The sequence below is a fragment of the Oreochromis aureus genome, linkage group 10 (assembly GCF_013358895.1).
Source record: "Oreochromis aureus strain Israel breed Guangdong linkage group 10, ZZ_aureus, whole genome shotgun sequence".
Taxonomy (NCBI): Eukaryota; Metazoa; Chordata; class Actinopteri; order Cichliformes; family Cichlidae; genus Oreochromis; species Oreochromis aureus.
The window spans coordinates 21,858,259-21,884,222 of NC_052951.1; the positions used below are offsets into that span (position 1 = coordinate 21,858,259).

General features: G+C 39.3%; 1 protein-coding gene across 2 annotated transcripts in view; it reads left to right on the forward strand.

The window, feature by feature from the left end:
* The window catches only part of LOC116309379 (glucocorticoid receptor), a 65,031-nt gene that overhangs the window by 17,910 nt on the left and 21,157 nt on the right, over nucleotides 1–25,964 (forward strand). The window contains exons 3-4 of one of the 2 annotated variants that reach the window (XM_039617883.1): nucleotides 20,528–20,697; nucleotides 23,094–23,120. In XM_039617883.1, coding sequence (XP_039473817.1) covers nucleotides 20,528–20,697; nucleotides 23,094–23,120 — 197 coding nt within the window. The remainder of the gene's footprint in view (nucleotides 1–20,527; nucleotides 20,698–23,093; nucleotides 23,121–25,964) is intronic. The other variant, XM_039617884.1, reaches the window with a different exon arrangement.

A 25,964-nucleotide genomic window follows, 5' to 3' on the forward strand; every position in this document is an offset into this window, starting at 1 on the left:
TAGCCTAATTTCATTGCTAATATGTTTCCATTATTCAATTCCTTTTATTTACTATAAAAGTTACATTTTCTGTTTTTGGTGGCAAAGTAGAGGTTGTTCTGCCAATGGTTTGAATGAAAGTAAATAAATCCCTTGCTGCTTTGAAGTGGTGCTAGGCCACTGTAGCAGGAAGAATCATATATTACTGCGGTCATCACTCTTCTCTATAGATCAGTCATCAGCTCTAAATTTAGAATAGTGCCCTTGGTTTCTCAGGCACAGTGATTCAGGTTATTCCATCATAACATAACAACAGTGCATCAACTCTGAGATTTGTCGCAGGCATTTTGAGAAAAGTATCCCAGTATGGACTGCTTGGATTTGGAAAATCCTGCATATTTCAGTTACCCAGCAGCTGGACTGGTGCAGGTTGCCTGCTTAGCCCATAGCTGCTAACATTAAAGGACCTCATTCTACCAAAGCTGGAGTTTGAATCATCTAGAATGACAGTTATCCTCTCAGTTATGTAGACTCAAAGCTACATGTTTGTTGCATGTAATGTCATGTGACAGATCTAGATAAAATGCCTTACTTTTCTTTATCCCCATCCAATTGTAAAGTAGTTGTATGAGAAGAAAGAACAAGTACAGGTTTACTTGATCACCGCGTGCTCTTGAGGACCACAAAGGTGCACTTTGATTCTGATTCTGAATTTATTTAAAGAACTTTTGGTCTTAACTTTGATTTAATCTTGTGTCAGTCATCTCTTGCAACAGAAAGCAAAATGCTGTGGCAACTATATCTGGACGTGTGCACACATTCAGATGCGAAGAGAAATATGCATTTTTCTGTCCTGGCTGAAACAGACTGATAGGATGCTTTTGTTTCTTGCATTCGATGCAAGATCATTCTGCATTACCTGCTAGTACTTTCGATATGTTTGAATTTGTTCTTGGGCAAATTCAAAACAGCCCCCCCACCTCCCCATATCTTGTTTTTCGTGTTCTATTGCCAACACTTGGAAACCAGCCAGTAGTTTTATGTAACCACTTTTTTGCAGCAGACAGTTGCAGTGAATTCTTAGTTTGGTGCAACCTTCCTATGCATGCCTTGAAGTGCACCACAGAATACCATTATTATATGCAGGTGGATTTTTCCTTTATGGATTACACGCATCATCCATCCAATGCTAGTCAACTATGGATGATAAACTCTCATGAATTTTGCTGCCTAATGCCTACTTAGCAATTTAATAGTATAGTTATTTCCAGAGAGTTAAAGTCACATTTCACAAGGTAGTAGAGACAAGGTTAGGTTAACTGATAATCTGGTTTAATTCATTTTAACATGTACAGTGTGTTACAAGTTTTATAGTTGGACAAAATCTTGCACGAGCTGCCTCGCTTGTGATGGAAGATCTTCTCTCGCTGTGGGTAAAGCTGCCACAACTGCCGGCGACCTTGCCTATCCAGCCTCTATAAAAGGACATGTTAGTAAGAGATGTAATAAGGATGGCTGGTTTAAATTAATCATCCCCTGGCTTAGAGCTATATGACATGAAATCAGTTGTATTTCCTCTTGTTTGGCAGTAATATGTAAGAAAAGCACTGACAAATTGTCTACTGTGAGTAATGTTCTTTTCCTCCTTTTCTTTCTGCCTGTAAACACAGGTCTCCTTAATTCTAATCTGTTCCTCCTTTAACTGTCATCAACATGGGAGCTGGGCGATGAAGAAGGGGAGGAGTCCAGCTCTACTGTAAATGGGCCATAATCCAGCTGGGCCAAACTCTGTCTCTATATCTGACTGCAGCTTTCTCTCCCGTGGCTTTTCTCACTTTCCTCTTTCTCACTCTTTCCTCATCTTAGCCCTTCTCTTTTTCTCACACTCTGGCACACTTGAACTCCCCCTTTTTTATATTTCTCACCTCGTTTCAGTTTGCTTTAAGCTACTGTTACTTTCTCTGGACTACTGTTCTGCTTCTAACCTACTTTCAACACTTTCTGTTTTCTTTGTAGATGAAAGCTGCCCAACAGGCCTCAGCTTTGTTTGTATACAGTACTTTCATGTTCATTGAGAGCCTTTTCTAACCTTGTTATTGTTCTGAAACGGTAGACCAGGGCTGGAATTCCTGACAAGCTTCCCATTTCTCAAATAATGTAGACTATTTCTTCCTATCTTCCTGCAAGCAAGCTCGACTTAAGGGGTAAATTCTCAGGTGATCAGTCCCAAAAAGTTGACACAAAAAGAGTAAAAAGAAAACACGAGCGTTTGAGAACAGCAGTGCTGATTGCCAATGGTCCTAAAATGAATAAACCATCAACGACTTTTTTTGTGCTCCAACTTGTACATTGCAGGACTTGAATAACCTGCTGCTAACGTCCTGGTGCAGACAGCAAAATTTTCCATGTTCACAGGTGGCACACAAAGGACAAACATCCTGCAGTATAGCAGCCTAACTACCAATTTAAAAATCTATATCTATATATATATATATATATATATGTAACAAATCAAAATAGCGGTCACCTCAAGGCGCTTTATATTGTAAAGACCCTACAATATTGGAGAAAGCCCCGACAATCACAACGCCTTATGAGCATGTTGATGGTGGGAAGGAAAAACTCTCTTTTAATGTTACGAAACTTCCTGCAGAGGCTGAGGGAGGGAGGGAGGGAGGGAGGGAGCCCTCTGCTGTGACTGGTTGGGGTTAATGTGAGGGAGACAGGACAAAATTCACACTGTCTAATGATTAACTATATCATTAGTCATTATTAAATCCAGAATTGATATTGATTTTTGTTGTTGTTGTTGATCTAAGTCAGCCATTAGCGCCATTATGCTTTGGCATAATAATGCATAATTACACTTGGAATAAATAATAGAAAGAATTCCTGTCATCTGCACATATGCATATGCAGTAAAAATAATACAAGATGGAGATCTTTTGGGTCTGAAATACGAAGCCAATGCAAAAAAGTCTTCAATCTCCCTGTCACTTTGCAGTAAGGGCATTCTGTGCACTCACGCACACATTAACATAAGACAGCCACTTGCCCAAGTGAATATGATGTAATAAATTAAGAACTGTGAACCTGTACATAAGTAAGAATGCACTTTTATGTCTGTAACTTGACACAAAGTGCTTTTCTGTCACAAAAAAATGTGAACATTATTACACCCCCTCAGGCCTGTTTCACTTTCATAAGTTTGGATTTTGCCATTTAATGTCTTGCATGTTTAATGCTGGTCGTTGCTCAGCTGCTGTGTGCTCGCTGCTGCTTTTGTACATTAAATAAATTTAGCTTGTACAGCGACAGTCTGAGGCCTCGTCATAATGTCTGCTCTTCTCTTTCCTGCACATTTCCCTCCTCACTGCATGGTCTATCAGCCTTTCAGCCATTAATTACAGCTGACGCTCTATCCATTTTCCTCAATCTGCTCTTCGCTGTACTCTCTCCTTTCTCTGTCTGTGCTCTCTCACCACTGATTCATCACTCTTTACTCTCAGTCCACCCCCTCTTGCACAAAAACGATAAATGGTGTTTGTCAGAATACATTAGCTTTACCACTACAGCTCATCTCTCATCTGCATGATTTTAGTCAATAACATTATTATTGCCTATTACAGAGAAAATGTGTTTAATTTATCTTGGCAGTTAAAAAAAAAGAGAGAAAAAAACCCACATTCATTCTTAGGCATTTATTGTAATGGATGTTATAGTTCAAGATAATTTTTGGCATTCATGTTTTATCTGTGCCACATAATCCGCTAATAATTTTCTGCATAATTTTAGATTATTTCTGGTGATCTTCCACATGCTTTCTGCTAGCAGAAAGCAAAAAAAAGCCCCCCCCCAAAAAAAAGAAATCCTGCAGTCAGGTGCCGGAGATTTAAAAAATGTAATCTGAGAAATATGGTCACAAGTTCGTGGACACAAGACAAGAGTTATAAGGAAAAGATCGTCTTGCTTACGATTGCTGGATGTCTGCAGCCTAGCCCTAAAAAAACACAACAGTACGAGTGAGGCGGCTTCACTGCACTTAGTCATGCTGTTCTTTCAGTGCTGTTGCTATGGAGCTGAACTTCAGGTTCAAGTTTTTGTTATTTTTTTTTTTTTTTAAATAACTCTGAAATAGGATGCATTTTGAGTTGAAGTGAGCATCATGCCATCCAGAGTAGACAGTAGACAGTTTTCTTAATGCTAAGGGGAATTTTTTGTGCTATTGGTGGAGGTCAGAAATTGGTGCTGCTGCAATCGGTCATATGTCCATATGATGAATGGGGACTTGTTTAGAGTGCAAATGAAGGCAGGATTATATGATGTAGCAGATCTGCAGCTGCATCACACTGCACTGCTGGATAACGCTCTGCCTCGTCTACAGCACACAAAATGTGACAGTGTGCCTATCTTAATGAAATAGATGGCTACTGAATAACGTCATCTGGAAGCCTGTATGATTATAAAGTGTCTACACTGAATTATGAGTCATGGCTAACAGTGGAAGTTGAAAATTAGTCCAAGCTTATCAGTCCCTCCTGTCAAATCGGGCATGTTTTTAGCTCATCCGGTTGAAGGACCGATGAGCTCATGCAATGGGAAGGTGTCTGTCATCCTTCCCGCTCTCTGTCCACAATTCACAATAACTGCTACTCCCCTTAGAGTATTGGTCAGGTTTTAGTGAAACTTGCAAACACAATCCTCACCTAATGGATTTTCAGTATTTTCAAAATATGCCCAAGGAAAAGGTCATGTTTGTCATCTTACAGGCAGTTTTTTGTGCTTTTTCTGGCTGTGTTTACTCCTCACCGTGCCACAATACTCCTGAACTCAAACACTTTCATTTGGTGTTGAGCAACATCACATTTGTGCAGGATATGACTGTTTGAGAGCCTCCTTGACTTCTCAGTGGATTTCACTTCTCATTAGTTTGTGCAGTACAGCCTATCAATGACTCTGAAACTTAGAGTTTTCTTTGTGTCCAATTCTGTGGCGGATCATGAGCCGGATGAGCTACTGCGTCATTGACATTGAAAAATAATTTGGCCAGACTCATGACACTGGAGCTTTTTCATGCCTGAGTCACAGGCCAGCTTGTATTCATGCACACAGATAATAAAGCAATTGCACTGTTGCTCAAAATGTACAGGCCTTCTTGTTTCAACAAGGTCTCGACTGAGTAGAAAGTCCAAACATCAAAATGGGCTCTTTTCTATTTTCATTTGCTGTAGTATCATTATTATATTGATAAGTTAACATCTACACAGCATTTAAAGATTGTAGGTAACTGAGCCACAGCTGGTTTTATTTTTTTATTTTTTTGTATATACCATCTGGTGACTTACTTTGCTGCATAATAAGACACTGAATTTTGTATCTTTCTAGTTTGACTGCGCATTATTTCAGATGGAAGTACAGTTACCCAAGAGACGAGAATGTAATATAATGACATAACATTTAAATTCCTAAGTAAAGTCCAAACACCTTATCATGGTTACAGGTATTACAGTCAATTTATTATACTCAAGGTATGGCTTTTGGTTTTGGTGATGTTCAGTGGTCCTATCTGTCCACACCTTTGAAAGATTTCTGGGAGAATTGAAGTGAATCTCCACCAAATTAAATCTGTAAATACTGAAATATTCAACTGTAAGTTTAGCTTAGAGTTTGTATGCTTTTATTTAAAAATAGACTTGAGTTTATCCTCCATTGGTTATTTGTGCTTTAGACTCCTGTGTTACTGTATTATGATGTATTTCAAAGGTATACCCACTGCACTGCAAAAGCAGTATCAACAGCATACACTGATTTCACCTGACATCAGAAAATAAGCACTGAGTGTGGTTTGCAAAACATTTCCACCCACTTGTTAAATGACACAAAGCTGATAAAACTCAGTGGTAGTCAGTTTAAACATGGGGTGAAATAAGCAATGGGAGGTCTGTCTTTAAAAGATCTTTGCAAGGCTTTTGACATATGTTTACTATGCACTGAAATGAAAAGACTACAGGATGGGTATGGCCAGATAAACAGTGATTTCAACAGGCAGGAGCACCTGGGGAAAATGGAAATTAGGTAAGTGTGTATGTGTATTCAGTTAAAACACACGTGTGCTTCCAGCTTACCTCTAATGCATTTGTTAGTGAAGTCTATGTTTTACTGTGTTTGCTCAATTACGGTTGACCCACAGTGAAAAATGCTACTTTTTGCCATTAATGGTTCTGTTTACTTGTATTAAATCAATGTTGCAGATGGGATCCGGAAGGAGAACATTTGGGGAGATTTTTTGTTTACTTGTGGCTGACATTTCCCTTTTTATATAATTTTTTAAAGCTATCTGTTCCCTGTGTGTGTTTCTAAACAAGCTAGAAAACATGGGTTCATTAATGTTAATAATTCCAAAAAATAGATTGTTTTTCAAGCTGACGCCAACTACTGGAAATCTAATATCAAACCTATTGTTTTTTTCAGTGTTTTTCTCAGCACTGTTACCAATTACCCTCTTACATACTGGAAATTGGTGATAGCAATAGAAGCAGGGTTATCGGACACACCTTCTCTAAGCTCTTCTCTCTTATCTTATCTCCTCCTCTTCATCACAAGTCAATGAGTTTGCTTGAGCGAAATCTGACACATGGAGGTTTCTTTCCTCCCTCTGAGCTCAAAATCAGCTCAGAGGCTCGTATTCCACTTGCCTTTCTCAGAGGAAACCGAAATGTGGGGTAGGGAGGGCAGTGTCCGAAGGGTGGGGCCTTCAGTAGTAGGAGCACAAATCAGAATCTACTTCTAACTTCTTCCAGGGGGTTTTACAGTGGTTTCTGTGGAAAACCGCATTTCATCACATTTCAGGATATCAGCTCATCCTCATCCTGCTTTTCTGTTTCCTTCTTTCATAACGTACTTATCTGTCTTCAAATAAGGCCATCTGAGTTGTGAAATCTGTGAAAAAATTCTTGCAATGGAATGATCTCCCAATTTAAAAAAAAAATAAATCTAATCTTATATAAGCAAGTCAGTTTTCTCCTCATGTTTTCTCTGCTTTTTTTTTTGCACTTTCCCTTTCGGCTGAGCGGAGAATAGTTAAGGGGCTTCGTGGCCGCTTTATAAGCACACTTTAGTGGGTTAACGATCAGCCTCTTTAATCCTGTGGGTGTGTTTGAGCATGCATGGGTGTGTCTGGTGTGTGTGTGTGCATGTGTGTAAGAGATAGAGAGGAGGAGGACGATAACCTTGAGTGAATTAGAATCAGGATATCCAAATAAAAGTAGCACTGTCCCTCATGGACTCGAGGTAAAAATCTGCTTTGCACCTTTGATGCTGCCCACAGAAACACAGCAGGAGAGTAAAGCTGTGCCAGCAGGGACCACAGGAGTCTTGCATTAAACTCACAACCCATAAAAATCTATTATTTTTAGGAAAATATTCTGAGGCAATGACCTTTTATTAAGGCTCTTCCAAGCTTGTGCATTTGCTTGCTTACGTGTTTGATTTGTTTTGTTTATTGGCTGTCTCTGTCTCTTTGTTTTGAGCTCTGTTGTTGTTGTTGTCATAATGTATTAGCTTTCAGTGAATTCGGTACAGGCTAAGAAGACTGTTGTTGCACTTTAACAGCTAAACAGATGCTGTTTCACTTTTGTAATAGATGGTAAATATTTAATTGAACTTGGTCGTTACGCTCCAGACTGTACTGTTTGCAGTGCGCCTTGGGCTAGAGTGGAATATAATTAAATACCCATGCATGCTTTAATTTGCTGGCATTTTTGGCCAGGACAGGTTATGTAATTTGAAGAGATGAGAAACTGCAGTTGTGTAGTGTTTTCATTTTTGTTTTTATTAAGCATGACCCCACCTGATTTTCAACCACGTTTCTGGCCTCCATTCGCGACTTTTCTTACAAAATGTTTTGCTCTGTTTTATCAACATCATCATGTTATTTAATAAGGGTCTCCTCCTGAGTACGACTGATGAAACAACCCTCCTACTTTTTGCAATTATAATTTTTTCGCCTTGCAAATCTTGCACATAATGCTCACGAGATAAACATTTATTATGAAGTAAACCATTTGAAAAAAAAAAAAAAATCCGCTATGAGCTATATGTGGGAACAGCGCAGCTGCTTGCTTTAACTAACAATCCAGCGGCGCTCTACGCAACTTAATGTACTGTTTAAAGTAATCATTTGAGACTTTGCAGAACTGCTGTTCCTTTTTAACTGTAAAGCAAACAGAAAGGCAGCACAACTACATGAAAGCAAGTTTTCCACTCTGCAGTTGCAGGCTGCATACCAAAGCAGATTGACTGACAGGTCTTAAGTAGACTTATCACTTAATCTTCTAACTGTATTTTCCAGCAGAATTATTTTGAATTAAGGAATAAACTGTCGTCTGATGTGTATCACATCAGCCTTGTTATTTCCACTTTCCAGTGGTCTGCTGATAATGCGGGATATGTTTTAGCGTTAGAAAGAAATCATGTGGGTAAATCATAAACCTCTTATTAGCTCTTAAGAGAGTTCTAGGCTCTGTATCAGAATAGCAAAAAATTGTAATTATAATTCTTCTTTTTTTTCTTCTGTACTGTTAATGACTGATTATCATTTCATGGTGCAATAAGCATTTTGTCAGAGTTCTTTGTGAGAGGAAACTAGTGATTGCATTTCAGTGGCACTGTGTAAAGTAAGTATTAGCCCTCGGGTTTCCGATGCATCGCAGGCACGCAAAAAAAAGAAATTAAATAGTTCTTTGAACAAATTCCAGCTTGTTGTAAATTTGAAACCCTTCTTTTCCATTAGTGTTGGTTCCTTAAACCAGTTCCCGTGTCCCCCCTGTGCAAACAAACTCTTACTGCCCTGCTTCTGTGCTCCCATAGTTTTCTCACTGTACGTCGACAGATTTCACTTTGCATCTACCAACTTCATTAATCTTTTTGCAGACAGAGGTGGGCGTATGTAAATGTAACCCTCTATTAGTCAGCCAAAGCCATCACCACTCTTCTCTGCTAATGCTTCCAATGTAGCTGGAGACATTTTCTCTGGCCTGGCCTCTTGTAAGACTGCATGCATGTTTCCTTTTTTTTGCCTCAGACCTCAGAAATCGATCTAAATGATAATAAAGTTCACCAACAGGCTGGTGAACCTAAATAATCTCAGCCAAGATAAACGTCAGGGAAAAGGATCACTTTGCCTGCCGTGCTTCCTTTAAATTGTCACTCTCAGCACTTTTTGCTTGTTAGCAGGTAATGATATATAAATCAAAGACGAGTCAGTCAGTATTCTTACTGCCATCTCTGTCTATGACTTTAGAAACGTAAACCTTTTTTCATGCGGTGTGTCAGGACAGACACTGAGGTGATATCGGTGTCTCAACTTCTCCTGCATTTACACTGCCGGGCCAAAAATAAGTCTCAAATTCTAGTATTTCTTTGGGCCACTTTTACTTTTGATGCTAAGGTTACAGTGGCTTCTATTCTTATGCAGTGTTGCAGAGTTGAATTCATTTGTCTTTGAAATCTTGTATTGATGATGGGAGAGTCAGACCGCTGCGTAAAGCCTTCTCCATCACATCCTAGAGATTCAAAGTGGGTTAAGGTCTGGACTCTGTGGTTGCCAGTCCAACACTTGTGACCTGGCCAGTATTGACACCCTCCTGAACCACCACGAGTGCTTCTGAAAAGCTTCGTCCTGGTCTTTCCCCGGTGTCCAAAGCTCTAAGCTTTGCCATGTAGTTTTCCAGCTCCCGCCCCAGTACCTTTCTTTGAAAGTAACCTTCTTTATGTGTAATTATAGTACAGAACGAAGGTTACTTTCAGTTACTTCCTTGTAACAAGGGGCCACTGCAGCAGATAGTTCTGTGTAGATGATCTGGGAGACTTCTACACCAGATGCCAGGGGTTTTGTTTCTCTGGCTGAAACCAAATCAGCAATCTTTTACTTGCCAAGCAAATGTGTGAACTACTACACTGCAGAGGCATCTTTTCCATTCATTCATTTATGTTTGCCTTTATCTCTTCTTCTTTTATTATTATTTTATTGAATAGAGCCTCGCGTAGCCGCATTATCGCAAGTTCTTCCACATGCAACACGCACATATACTAACGTTAATGAAATATGAAATATACAAATCTGTATTTTTTTTTCTTTTTCTTTTGTTTCCTTTCTTGTTTCTTGGCAGTTCTTTGTCTCTGTTTAGTATTGTGTTTTTTAATAACATATTGGGAAAACAAAGAAACAAAAATGATGTCTCATGCTCCCTGAACCACTCTTTCTCAGTGTGAGTCTGATGAATCCTGGCGTTGTCATCTTGGAATATGTTTTAATCTCCTGCTTACTTCACTAATTCTTTCTTCATAATAAAAAAAAGGCAATGTTATATTCTGAGAAAGCACGTGTTTGGGCTTCTTATCCCAGCATTATCATTTTTTCCAGTTTGCTTAAACAGTCGGATGTTTACATCTCTGTACAGTCCTTTACATGTTTATGCCATGATAAATATTTATTTAGCATAAATACTCTGTTAGGTAACTGCTTCTTGCTTAACATTCCATATGTTATAAAAAAAAGCAGCATGATAAGGAAATTCTTTCTGCCACCCTCTTAATACTTTTTAGTCAGCAGTACAATATTTCTGACATAATGGTAAAAATAGTGGTAATGATGACATTTATGGTAATTAGTCATGAGTTGGTGAGAGGAAAAGTGTCTTTCCTGTCAAAATGCTGTTGTGAGAGAGAAAAAGGAAAAAGTGCATGAAAGGAGAGAGGAGACTTTCTTCTGAGGCTGAAGCATTAAAGTCCTAAATGAAGGCTAATTACATAAGAAGACAAGGGGAAATGCTGTGCACCCTGAGGCCTTGGCCATCTATCTGATTTAAGACACACAATGTGTCAGCGGTAAATCGAATCTGCAGGGAGCAATTGGAGGTTCTCTGCACACACACACACACACACACACACACACACGCGCGCGCTTGTATTGTGATAAGGCTGCGCAGCACACAGGATTTATTGCACTGGTGTTAGAATCATCCTGTCATCTTCTTTATTTTATTAATCAGCTTTTGGTCAAAGACGTGCTGGAAAAAAACCAAAAAACGTTGAGCATTTGTTCCACTGTGAGGTTTTAGAGCACACTGTTTGGCTTTATGGCATCGGTAAAAGAGAAAATTTTAGATGTGATGACTAGAAAATCGGTTTTATTTCAATTTTGACATTTTGTCTCCTTTAAATAACAAATTAGCAACAGATTGACTATTTGTGATTTTTAATCAGTGATGAAAAGTTCTTTTTGTGTTGTTTTGCAGAATCATTTTATACTGCTTTGTAAAGAAGTGTATAATATTTTGAAATGTACTGAAGTAGAACAGGGTTGTAGGAAAAAGGGTGACGTGTGAGTGGTTGTACTTGAAATATTCCATTCTCTCGCAGTCGTATATGTTAAATAGCAAATGATTAATTTTTCCTTTTTAAATGTAATTGTGTAGCTGCTCCCGGGCTTTATTGTATCAAAAAAGTATAAAAGCTGCCTGTTGTATTCAAATGACACACTGTGTTTTGAAATATACGTATATACTTATAAAAATGTAACACGCTACCGGTCTGAAAAAGTAGATCGTCTGTATCTCACACTGGAATAAACTTGCAAGATTGTGCCATTGCCCTTCATTTTGCTCCCTGTGGTCGACACCATGTGGCCCAATTTCCTGTAAAGCTCCACATTCCAATACAGCATAACTTCTCTCCAGGGATTTAGCACGTGACCTCATCTAGCCTAAACCATGCCCTTCTCAGAGAGGAACAGTAGAAGTTTTGTCTCTTGGTTAACTGCTCTCCTCTGTTCTGCAAATTATCTTGTACATCAAAGTGGAGAAGGGCCTTACTGTGGGCCTTACTGTTAACACACTTTGCAGTTTGAGTCTTACTGTAGCTTTGATTTGTTCCTTCCTGGCTTCGTCTGCCTACACACATGCGCTTGTCTTTGCTGACTGTGTAACTGAAGTGGGGCACAGAGACGAGACTCCTGCGGTATAGTTTTGGTGATGCTGCACGCTTTCTGCCATCTGTCTGTCTGTCTGTCTGTCTGGATCTTAGTAATGACATGCACGACATCATTACTGTAAATGATAAAGTACGAGAGAAATGGTGAAAAGAATAGCAGCGATTAATTGCTGCGATGGGGGGATTAGCAGAAACAAGGAAAGAAATGCCCTTATAAGAGTTCACATTAAAAATGGAATACTGGCCTACATTGTCTCAATATCAACTCAACTAAGCCAAATATGTTAAATAAACAAGTATTAGCCCTTCCCCAACAAACTGTCCTACTCCACCCTACCCCACCCCATCTCTTCTTTGTTTTTGTTTTTTATTTTTGGTTGTTGTTTACATCTTTTTTCCCTAAAATATTAAAGCGCGTAAGCTGCTAATGCTAATACACTCACAGGTCATTATATTAGTTACACATTGTTATTGGGTTCCTCGTTCATGCTCAGAACTGCTTTAATTCTTCGTGGCATTGCTTCAATAAAGTGCTGAAAACACCCACATTGACATGATAGTAGCAGACAGTTGCTGCAGATTTGTCAGCTGCACATTCATGATGTGAATTTCCTGTTCTACCACATCCCAAAGGTGCACTGCTAGATTGGGATCTAGTGACTACGAAGGTCATTTGAGTGCAGTGAACTCATTGTCATCCAGAAACCAGTTTAAGATTATTTGAGATTTGTGACATGGTGCATTATCCTGTAGCCATTGTAAGATGGGTACACTGTGGTCGTAAAGGGACAGACGTGGTCAGGCTGTGGTGGTGTAAACAATGCTCAGTTGGTACTAAGGGACCCAAGAAAATATCTTGTGCCAAGAAAATATGCCCTCACAACATTACACCACTAGCAGCAGTATCAGCTTGTAATACAAGGCAGGAAGGATCCATGCTTTCATATTTTTTAAGCCAAGTTATAACTCAAACAAAATGTAACAGCAGAAACTGAGACTCATCAGGCCAGGCAACATTTTTCTAATCTTCTGTTGTCCAGTTTTGTTAAGCCTCTGTGAATTGTAGCCTCAGTTCCTTGTTCTTACCTGACTGGAATGGTACTTTTGTGGCTTTCTGCAGCTGTAGCCCACCTGCTTCACGTTTTGATGAAGCTTTCAGAGATGCTCTTCTGCACACCTTGGTTGCAAAAAGTGGTTATTTAAATAACTATTGCGTTCCTATCAGCTCAAGGCAGTCTGGCTATTCTCCTCTGGCATCAACAGGACATTTTTGCCCCAATAAACTGCCGCCCACTGAATATTTTATCTTTGATGGACCATTCTCAGTAAACTCTAGAGATAGCTGTGTGGGAAAATCCCAGCAGATTCAGCAGTTTCTTAAATACTCAGACTAGCCCATCTGGCATCAACAACCATGCCACTGAAATCACCTTTAATCCTCATTGCGAAACTTGTCGTCCTGACCGTTACTACATGCATGAATGCAATAGATTGCTGCCATGTGATTGGCTGAACAGACATCAGGGCAGTTGGACAGGTCTTCCTATTAAAGTGTAGGTATAATGTTGAATATTCCCTATTGTGTTTCATAAACAGTTTTTAGATAGTCTAGTTGTTTGTTTTCACAACACAACAGCATATCATAAATCCCCAAAGCCTTAGAAAATCCAAAACACGAAGCTACTGAGAGAGAAAAACCTTTAAAGCTAAACTATTTTGCAGCAGCTCTGAATCAGGTCATTCACTGCTTTAATTCTCTTGTCTTGTAATTCTCTTTTTCTCTTGCCTCTAAAAAGAACCACTTCCTAACGTAATGTTATGCTTAATCATAACATTAAGATGATTGCTGTGCAGCACTTTGCATTGTGTTTACTTCACTACTGAGCAACCCTGACTACACAGTGCAAGTTGAAGGAATAAATTCCACTAATTCCTGATGAAAAGAGGCGACAGAACAGATTGAAGTAACTCATTTAGTTCTAAAAATTCCCCAGTTCACTGCCTGCCACAGTGGAAATTAGTGCTAATGAGATGTCTTTGTGTCCACTTTGCTAATGATTCTTTGTGGGCATCTGTGTCTGGTGTATATTTGAGCATAGCAGCATTGAGGGAAGGAGAAGGAGAAGACGCAGTAGCAATGGCACGGCACAAACTGTTGCTACGTGTGAGAGGAAGTCGAACTGTTAGGCTGAGGTACTTATTTGTGCTTTCACTTGTGTGCTATCTTTTTGAACTTCATTTTAAAACCATCCTGAAAAAGAGCTGGTGGACAAATTTCTTGAGTAGGATTTTTTTGAAGTTATGTTCATGTCATAGTAGTTGAGACATAATTTATGCTTGATATTTGCGCATTCTCTAGTATTATCAAATTAAGGGGACTATAGTCCAGCACTCCTTGCATAAAGGTGAGAAGGGATCCCAGCAACAGATTTGAGTGTCGTGCACCTTCCTTCTTACAGGCTGCAGTCACACACTGCATGGCGCAAAGACTTTTTCAGGGAAGTATAAATGCAACATTTGAAGAAACCGTCATGCTTTCAGTTTTTTCTTTTGAGTCTCACATCTATTTGATTTTTGCTTCGAAGATACTTTGAAAAAACTTTGTGAGGATAGTCGCGAGCAAATGTTCAAGTTTTAGGTTGGGGAAGAAGTGACTGATGCTATGAAATGATGATTGAAATGACAGCCGTGCGTAGGAGATTTAGACATTCACATGCGAGGATGGCAGAGTTGGTGGGTGAGTGTTGTTTAGCAAGAGGAAGAAGGGAGAAGAAAAGAGGGAGCCATGACACAATCACATGACAATTTTTGAAACAAGGGTAGCTTTATAACCCCGCTCCTCTCTGGCAACCAAAGGCTCTGCTTAAGTAATTTGAAGACCAGAACAACAAACACACAGGTTCCTATTAGCAACACACACTGAAAACACACACACATACGCCATGTATTCGCGTTCCCGGGTAGGTGAGTTGGATAATCCCATGACTCGCCTGACCTCCTCCATACTCCCTGCAAGTAGTGGCACTGGATTGGCTGAGAGGCCAGGCTGGGGTGGGGTTGGAGGGCGTCTGCCCCAGCGGCCGTAATGCGAATATTATATAACTTGGAAAATGAGGTGGAGTGAGCAGTGAGAAAGGAAGAGAGAGTTAGTGAGAGACGGATGTGATGAGAGTGAGGAAGTGAGAGTAGCAAGAGGCAGCAAAGGAAGAGTACAGTAAAGCGGTAAAATTACACAATGGCTTAAAAAATGGAGAACAGACTTATTGTTTTTATATTTTACTACACTGACTAATATTTGCTAGAGGAGGGATGCAGGCTACTTTTCCTCACATGCTATCACTAACTTAAAATGCCATCTTATGTGAAACTGTCAGACTTCCTTTTTTTCAGAGCCCAGGGCTTTTGTTACACAACAGATTTCAAATTTGAAACTGTGCTCCGTGTCAAGAATTATTTGCAGCATTTGTTGTTTTGTTTTGTTTTGCAAATATCATTCATAAAAATTACATATTTACAATCAAGTATATCTAAAATAAACCTGCAAATTCTCAGTTAAAATCATAAATCAGTGTCCAAACAGCTTTTTATTTTTTGCTTGTCAGTTGAAAATTTCACATAAAAATGTCGACGTTTTATCGAATGGAGCAGCTACAGTCACTTTCAGTATGTGTCAGTATCCAACACTGTGAATGCTCTTATTTTCTACTTCCCTCCCATGGGCACCTCATACTTTCTGCTCCCACACATTAGCCTAAAAAAGCTTTGATCTGAATGGAAAAACTAGGCTTACTGTATATCAGTTCCCACTGTAGTTACTGCTATATGATTCCCCAGTGACAGATCAGGTCAGCTCAGTTCAGTTCACGCAGTCTATCCATGGCTGCTATGGGCAATTTATTTATTTAAGACTGTTATCCATGCTGCTCTATGTCTTCTACTGCTATATCACATAATATAATTTTTACTGGTGTCCATTAAACAACACGTTACTGCGATTAGTTATAAATCAGGATCCATTTTAATGGAATATAATTTACAATAAACACCATGTGCTATTTTTAGAAACATACTCTTTCTTAGCATGTGTTCACACACAAAGGCACGTAGCGAAAGCGATGTTTGTAGGTAGAAGTAAAAGGGTGTGGGAAATCACTGTCATCATGGCCCAGCCTTTACTTTCCTTCATTTGCCTTTTAAGACCAGGTTCTAGACTGATACAGCAAAGTCCGTGCAGTAAATCACAAATACACACACACACTCTAAAGGCAGTGTGGGTGATGAAAGAGCAGCAAAGGGCCATGAACTGCAACCTGCTTTTTGTGTTTATTCGTGCCTTTTGCTCAAAGCCCCCCACTGGAAAGTATTGGTTAATGCGTATGTAGGTGTGTAGGTGGGTTAATACACTTCTCTTTTCTGCATGTGTACATTTGGCACTTTGTGTCTTAATCACTGTGCAGAGTTGGCTTGTTTGTCAGTGCATACAAACCCTGTTGCCCGTGTGAGTGTGTGCATCAGAGAGCGATCGACTGTGTGCACGTCTGCTGTGCTCTGGCCCAGTATGCATTCCTAATGAGGCTTGACTCTGTGCTACATGGCTCAGAGCCACACTTGATGTCTCAGCAGTGGGAGGAGCATATGAAATGGCTCGCAAGTAGGGGTGGGGGGTTATAAATCTTTAATCCAAACACCACCCTGTGGTCATTTTACATTACCAGCAGCTGAGTCATGCCGTAACAGACCAGAATAGAAATTTGTAGCATGTGACATTTTTTTGTTGTTGTTGTACTGTTGTTGTTTATTGAACTTTTAAACATTAAAAATGAGAATAAAAGAAGTGATAAGATAATTTAAAAAAAATATAGCTACTCTACGTTGCAGTTGTGTTAATTTTGACAGGAAATTTTGTTTTAGTCTTAGCCATAATTTAGGCATCTAAATTCTTTTATTTTTAATCTAGCTTAAGTTGATTAAATATTATAACATTAAAGTAGACTCAATATGAGATTTATTCAGTTGACCCAAAATAAAAAGTGTAAAAGTTGGTCATGAGGGTTGCTCCATACGGTTTTCAAAGCATCTTCTTTTCAGTGATATCAAATACAAAATGTGTCAATATGTCTACTGTCCTCTTCTTCCCAAGCAGTTGATATTTTGTCACATTTTCATGACAAACGGGGAGCATGAAAGCTAGCTGTATTATTTGCCAGTGCCAGATCAAATCCGCGCATCTAACCTTACTTCACTTCTAATTGGATCTTGTCTCTACGTTTTCATCTAATTTTTATCCATTGACAAAGCAAAAAAAATTCCTTTTTTCCCCCTGTGCATAAGTTTTTTTTTCAGTTATTATCCCATTTTCTTCAGAAAAAAGGTTGTTGATGAAAAACTATGATGGCAATTTTTGGTCATTGAAATTAACTCTGCTACATTGTCTTCATGCACAGGACACACTATAGCATAGTCTTAGGAGCTTAAAAGAAGATGACTGGACTTTATTAAGTTTTTTGATGACGTTTTACCTTCATCCAAGAGGCTTCTTCAGTTTTAATAAGATCAACTACAATTGTGAGCTAGATGGCTGAAAATCTAAACAGACACATTGGCTTCATTCAGTTAATCCACTTCAGCTGCAGAGGGACGAGGACAAGATGCCTGTATTTGCAAGACTTTCTAATCTTCTGTGTTTACATTTGTTCAAATCGGATGATTGGTCTCAGGTGGTCTCCCACTTCACTGGCCACTTTTTTGTGATCTCCTAGAAGTCCAGATATTTACAGATCAAGCACTGCCCCATAATAAGTGTCCACAGTTTCATCAGTTGCTCCTTGAAGTAGACGAGTAATGAGAGCACCAGAAAGATGAGCACATAGCAGGAGCATTTGCCAACATTCACAGAGTTCCAGTGTGGCAAATAAAGTTTAAACACATTGAAAGTTGATATGATTTCCATCCATCTATTCTCTTCCGTTTATCCTTAGAAGCGACAACCATAGGATGAGAGGGTACACCCTGGACAGGTTGCTAGTCTGCTTCAGGGCTAACACAGAGAGACAGACAAACCATTCACACTCATATTCAAACCTATGTGCAATTTAGATTCACCAATTAACTTAACCCCACTAACTGGATGTCTTTGGACTGTGAGAGGAAGCCAGAGTACCTGGAGAGGCAACAGTGCTAACCATCATGCCACTGCGCTGTCATAATTAATTTTATTATGCTATAACAATGAAGATCTAAGTTTGTGTTTTCACTTGAACGCATCAGGTTGTAAATTAATCTGCATCTGTTCAAAGCAGATGTCTCAGAAAAAAAGAATTAAAGGGGTTTGTGTCCACTGAAATGCTTGGGCTTTTAACTCTTTTAAGATCTGCTTGAATTTGTATTGTAGCATCCCAAACGGACATGTTGGGGAAATTCCACATTTGCGAAAGCAAATTTTATAGACTTCATCTACAATATTATGCAATACCTGTCATAATGAGGTGTTCTGTGTTTGTTTCCTTACGATTACGGCTCAGTTGCTCATGCTGGAAATGATTTACCTAATGACTTCAGATAAAGCTTCTTTATAAAGCTGTGACACCCCGAGCGCAGTTGTTTGCCAGGTTGATGATGAACGAATAGCATAGATGTTTGTTTTTGGTATGATCCTCATTCTTAAAACAACTAATTTAAAAAGTCCTGTGAAAGGACCGCATCGAGCCCTGTGAAAACATGACTGTATGACTGCATAAGAAATGAAAAATAATCGCCCATCAGTATATTTGTATGAAACTCTGCCAGATCCCTTGTGACCAGGAAGCATCCGGATGTAGCACACACACTAGCATATCGATATTTTGGCTCTGTAATGACAATAGCCTTTTAACTGACATATCATGTAATTAAAATTAGTAGTCATTCAGTTATTATAAAAATCCTTATAAGTAATCCCATCTTGCATCAGGATCAGTGGTGTGTCCTAATATTTGGACTATGTACAGGATCAACTGAACAATAAGGGTAAAAGGACTGTTTTGTATATACATTGTCTGCATGTAACCTATAGGTACCAAAATTGATTAGACTATTGAAGCAGATTACTGTACTTCTAGCTGAAACTCCTAATAGTTTCAATTTGTGGGTTTGTTAAGTTTCACAATGAACCATACTTAGCCACTGAGGTTATAGTGATGCAGAAAACTAGGTCTGAAATTGAGGTATGCATATTTAACAGACGTGCATTTATTTTTGTGGTGAGGTGGAACAGTACTTGTGAAAAAGTATTCTGTGTTTTGTGATTGCATACTTTGCTCAGATGGGGATCAGAAGTTAAGCTGGGACTGCATTCTGAATCCAGATACCATTCGAACTTGGCTGCATTGGAGTCATCTTGACTAGCTCACCATAGATATGAATAGACATCTTAGCTTAGGGTGTCTTCCAAGATCCATCAACGCTACTCCCCTTGGTTGCGGTCCAATTTACATAAGCAAGTGTCATCTTTCCAGTGACCATGAGAAACCAGGCCCTGTGAATTTGGGTCGTGCTTTTTTAGATAGCAATGCTCCTGATCTGTAAGGTGGATTCAAAGTTCCAGTTAATGTAATCCACTGTACTTTCCAGTTCTGATTGAACATGTGGAGAAAATGGACAGCAAAACACTTGAGGCCTTAGTTGAGAAGTGATGTTGTATCAGCACTGGAGCCAAGATATCTATAGACCTGAACGCAAAGTCATTGTCAGGCTTAGCAAGCTAATCCTATTACATAATCCCCATATACATTCCAACTAGTGTGCTACCAAAACAAACAACAGGGGAAAGATTTAAGCCCTTTAATGCGGTCAAATTCCTGTGATGGATTACACAGCAGTGTCAGTCGAACACAGCAGACGTAGCGTATTCTTGGTTTGCATCCTGCCACTTGACTTGCAGTGCAGCTGTCAAGTTGGTCTTAGTGACTAGTTAAGCCTCACAGTGCACTTCATGTGCGTAAATCTCTCAGTGGAAATAACAACGTGTATGACCGTGTGTGATTACACTTCTCAAGAAGTTTATTCAATTCTTTACTTTGTATCGTAACACACTTAGAAGATTGGACTGAGATTTAGAGCCTAGATACCGCACAGAGAAGCTATTAGTGATAGGCTTCATTGGATTTGGCCTACAGTTGATTTGTTTTTCATTTTAAGCATTAATGAAAAGACATCTGGCTCATCACTGGGTTGTGTCAACCTGGGGAAAACACTGCAAACACTATGAGGGTTTGAATTCCGATGAGGGATGCATTTTTTTTATCACCCTAAGATTTGAGTCGGTGCATGATACAAGTTGACTGTCACAGGCCTATTAGCAAATAGGATAATGTTCAGTTCTAGCAGTGGCCAGTGTTTATTTGTTGTGTCTCTGTAATAATGTGTATATTTGGGATCCGTTTTCAGAAAATTGCATGACTAAATTTGGGCTCATTCAAAGGTGGTGTGAATGAGTCACCCTACACATGATATTTCTATGCTGCAAATCAGCATTCTTGACATATGTTTTCCCCCTCTTTCCTCTCTCTACATATTACAGTTCATCACCCAGAGAAGGAGAGATCAGCAGCTCTGTGGTACCTGCCCAATCCAAGACCAGTGGGCAGACTCATAAGATCTGTTTGGTGTGCTCAGATGAGGCCTCTGGATGCCATTACGGGGTTGTAACATGTGGCAGCTGCAAAGTTTTCTTCAAGAGAGCCGTTGAAGGTTGGTCTTCCGCAATCTGCACCCACTGCCCCAATCACTCAGACACGACACACTCCTCATTCATGCTGGAAATTCAGTTTTACTTTGAATGATGGTACTATGAATGTTTAAATTACATATGCTTATATGCATATGCACTAAATTGTTAGTATTTATTACAAGTTTTCTCCCATTACACTACAGCTCTTGATGCTTCTGCACATCTCTGCTCTGTCCTGAAAAAGAAAATTTAATGATTTCTCTAAGTTCAGGGTCACAGTTGAATAGTAGAGTGCATGGTGAGCTCTTATGTCTTCAATTGTTTGTGAGTTTAGTACATTACTTGTATTTCTCCACCTCTTTTATTCCCCTTCCTGTTTGTTATGCCTCAAAGCAGGGACTGCTAACCACTGGTTTTAATTACCAACAAAACCAAAGCGTGCAGAGGAAAGGCCGTAATCCAGAAATATCATCTTTCCATTTTCTTTTCCAGCTTTCCAATAAAGTGGCCACGCTCTCTTGCCAATTTATTAGGTACACCTTACCATACTGGTTTAGACCCCCTTTTGCCCTAATTGTTCATGGCATCGATTCAGAAAGGTGCTGGAAACATTCCTCAGAGATTTCACTACATGACCTGTTAGCATCACACAGTCGCTGCAGATTTGTTGGCTGATATGACTCTCCGGTTCCACCACAGGCCAATAGTGATCTGCTGGACTGTCGAGGTTATTTGAGTACAGTGAATTCATTTTTATTAAAGAAAAATGTGCTTGGGATTATTCAAGCTTTGTGAGGCTGAGGAGTTTAAGCAATGCTCAGTTGGTGTGAAGGGACCAAAAATGTGCCAAGAAAGTATCCCCCACACTGTTACAACACCACCACCAGCCTGACCGCTTTTATACAAGGCAGAAGGGATCCATGCTTTCATGTTGTTTACACTAAACTCTGACGCTTGTTGTTTTCAAGTGTTTTCAGTTGTCCAATTTTGTTGAGTCCATGTGAAATTGTAGCTTTAGTTTCCAATTCTTAGCTGGCAGGAGTGGGACCTTGTGTGCTCTTCTGCTGCTGTAGTTCATCTGCATCAAGGTTTGACATGCTGTGCATTCAGAGGTGCTGTTCACCATATCCTGATTGGAACAAGTTATTGTTGGTTTCCTAGCAGCTCAAAGCAGGGTAGCCATTCCTCTGACCTCTGGCAAAAATACCCAGAGAATGCCAGGGCATTCTAGAGACTCATTAGATATTTCTCTTTATTGGACCATTTTCTGCAGCCCCCAGAGATGGTTCTGTGGGAAAATCCCAGCTCAGAATACTCAGACCAGCCTGTCTGGCACCAACAACCATGTTGCATTCAAAGTCACTTATGTCACCTTTATTCCCGCTCAGTTGCTGCCATGCAACTGGCTCTGTACATATCTGTGTTAACAAGCAGTTGAGCAGGTGTACCTAATAAAATGTCCAGTGAGCGTATCTTCTAATGGGGTACTTGGTTCTTGTCACAGGCAAGGTATTTGATTTGATTTGATTATACTTTTGTTGAACCACAGTGGTTACATAGACCTATTTAATATGTGCACAAACAAGTAAGAAAAGGTTAGCTACATATATACTTCAATGTGCATATTTATCTCTAAATGGTTTGTGTGTCAGAATGCTTTGGAGGGAAGGGCAAGAATGCATTTGACAAACCGTGTTTTGCATTAAAGGCTTTTACTGTCATGCATTCCTCCCTGAGCTTCTCTTCTCTCTTTCCATTCCCTTTCTTTCTACAAGCTGCCTCTGCACATGTGTTACAGGTTGCTTAGATAGGGTTTTCTGAGGTGTATTTTAAGTCATTATTAGCGACTAACCCTAAGACATCCAACTTCTATTTATCATTGGCCAAACTTACTGAAGATGCACAGAAATGACTCACTTAACTTCAGGTATCAGTTAACATAGCCCTGTCCTTTTCTTTCATTTCTATGCGTTGCTGGCGATCAGACTTGCTTTAGGGAAATCGTTACTCTGAATATTTGGGGCCACGGTGTAGATGGATTATTTGACTTCTGCAGCAGTTAAGGATTAAAACAGGGCCGGTTTTTAATGGAATTTATTTTTCGCAGTCTCCTACATAAAAAAGAAAAAAAGTATCAGACAAACTGATACAGATAGACTGAAACAGATACAGATAGACTGAAACTGTAAACAAGAACCCTTGGTATTTACTTCTATGGTATACTAAGATTATGATTAACGGTTATCCAGCATGTCGGTATTTGTTATGCAGTGCTGGTGTAACTGCCAAGCATTCGATATGAAGTGCAATTTCACTTTGAAAATAACTGCCTACAGTAGCAATGAGAAAGTCATACCTGTCATTTTTGTTTTTCTCTCCCCCTCTTCCTTCTCTGGTCATTGTCTCTATGGGGAAGGATGGAGAGCACGACAAAACACAGATGGTAAATAAATACACTTTTAATAATAATAATAATGATAGTAATAATAATGATTATTATTATGATGATGATGACGATGATGGAAATTTTAGCATTCATGATTTGCCCATGTCCCCTGTACTTTTTCAGCACTGATCAATCTGCCTAGAAACATGCATAGCCTGTTCTGCCAACTATCTGTTAATGCATGCAAATGTACTGATTTGGTCATTTAAATCAGCATAAATTGCCTGTGAATGATTTTTGCACTCTTCATTTTCTGTCTGGAATGCCCCTCATCTTATCTTCCTCTAGGATGATAGATCTAAACGCAATCACATGCTGTCTCCAGTTAGGTCTGTTCTTTCAGCACTTAACCCACATTACTTCCTGTGATCTGACATGAGAAATGAAACCTCTGCCACCCCCCCATTAAGCATTCTAAACTAAAAAATCGTACATTTAAAATTACATCTTGTTCACATTTTTATCAGATTGTAGTTACATTTATCCTTCTGTTAATTATGAAGCGAATTATGAAATACTAAACATTTGGTGGTTTACCTTTACAGAATCCAAAAGTGGATTCCCTTCCACTGGTCACGTTTAAGCTCAGGACCTCCTGACTCTGAGTTCACAGTGCCAACCATAAACCCAGCTACGGGCTTCACCAACCACTGCTGATGGGTCGTGCCAGACCCTTGTTAGCAGATTAGGGCAGGACAAGGGAGGGAGAATACCAGTGGGATTCAGTTGGCACTTTTGACACCGCAGATGGCTGTTTACGCCGTTGTTTGCAATGACTCTCTGTGATATCAGCGATGGCTGCAACAGTCAGCTCCAATCTTGTCATCACACCACCAATTTTTATTGTGGAATATCATGATTATTATTGGGTTTCGTAGCGCGTTCATCACGATTTCTATGTGGACATCTGGATTAGTTTCGCCACCTGTAATATGCATTATAGCAGCACTGATCCCTGCTTTTTGTGCTAATTTTCTCTGTGTCTGTGCTGGTCAGACAGGGAACAATGACTCTGTTTAAGCTTCGGTTCTTTTTCAGCTTCTGCCTGGATCACTGTAGCTTCTGTATGCATCCCTGTTTGTACAATCATATCTGTGAACATATTTTACTGTTAACCGATCATTTTTAGTCATGTTCATTCCTTGTTAATGCAAACCAAACCCTTCCTGCTGCTCATTCTTCACAGTATGAGCTGCCCACTGGTGGACCAGCAGGATGCTACTGTTGTAAAGAAGTTACTTGTAAATAGAGAGGGAATCTCAGTGCCCTAGTTAAGGCTCTGGATTTAAATCAGATTGAGATGATTTGGCATTACCTTAAAACAGGTCATTCATTCTTGAAAACCCTCCAGTGTGGCTGAATTAAAACAATTCCACCAAGAAGAGTGGGCCAAAATTCCTCCACAGTAATGTAAAAAGCTCAATGACAGTTAAACACTTGATTGGAGCTCTTGATGCCAAGGGTGGCACAACCAGTTATTAAGTTTAGGGGGCAATTAGTTATTCACAAAGGGACAGGAAGGCTTAGATAGCTTTTTGTCCTTTAATGAATGAAATCATCATTTAAAAGCACCATTTTATACTTACTTACTTTATACTTACTTGGCTTCTCTTTATCTAATATTAAAATGTGTTTTATGACCTGAAACGTGTGTCAAATATGCAAGAAAACAGCACTGGATAAGCTTTGCTGTATACAAAGGCACGTACTATTTTTTATGTTGTTAATTGAATAATATGATTCTTTTTATATAGTGCTTCTTTTCATATTTATATAGTGTTCCTTTCCTTTTTAAGTGCCCACGAAATTTAAGTTGTCACACACTGTGGAATATTGCTCTTCCGTTTTATTAGATGTCTCCAGCAGTATAATTAAATGCCCTTTAGGTCAAAAAGCATCAAAAGCATTACATTTTAAAGATCAGGGCACATTAGGAGATCAGTGTTCATCCTCCACCCTAGGGGGAATACTGACGCTGGTGACTTTGTATACAGTCAATGAGTTTTTCCTGCAATCATGCAGAAGGTTTTCAGCGGGTCTATAAAAAAATAAATGAATGGTTTCTGGAGAGTTTGTTGTATCATCTATTATAATGAGTTTCAGTAACATGAAAAGACTATTTATTGAGTCCTCTGCTTTTGCCACTCATTATAATGCGTAGAACAGCCATTACACCATGATGAGTAATGCTATTATAACACGAGTGACTAATAAGTAGGCTTTTCACCGTTCCCCGCCATAGTAAGCTACAATGTAGAAATTCAATCGCACAGAACGGACATATTCGTTTGATAAGATAGGCTTTTGAACTTAGCATTTTTCACAGGAACACCACAAATGATAGAGGAGGGATGTTTATGTGTTGCAGAGCTGGAGCAGACTATAGTCTGACGCTTGGTGCTTTGCAGCACAAATCCAGTGAGTAAACACAAAGTCGAAAAAGTAGCCTGCATTCCTGATATTTTTTTTAACTCTTCTAATTTGTGATTTGTGCATTTTATAGTGTGTCCTATGTTTAAGCAGTCTTAACGAGGACAATAATACACAATTCCAACTGTGAGAAAAAGCAGACTTCTATGTAAAGCCAGTGGAAATGAAACATAGAAATGTGCTTGACTTTCCATTGACAGTGACTGGCAACTGAAGGAAGTGGTGAAAAAATTGTGAATCCTTTCCACAGGCAGATGTCAATTAGTTGCAACTTTTTCTAAATAACTGCCCATGGTCTGTTTTTCAGAGTAAACACCTCATATGAAATTCTTGGTTGGGTTAGTGACTCATATGGCGAAAATCAAAGATACTTCTAGTTAATCATCCCATTTTGATTTCAAAGAAGTGTCA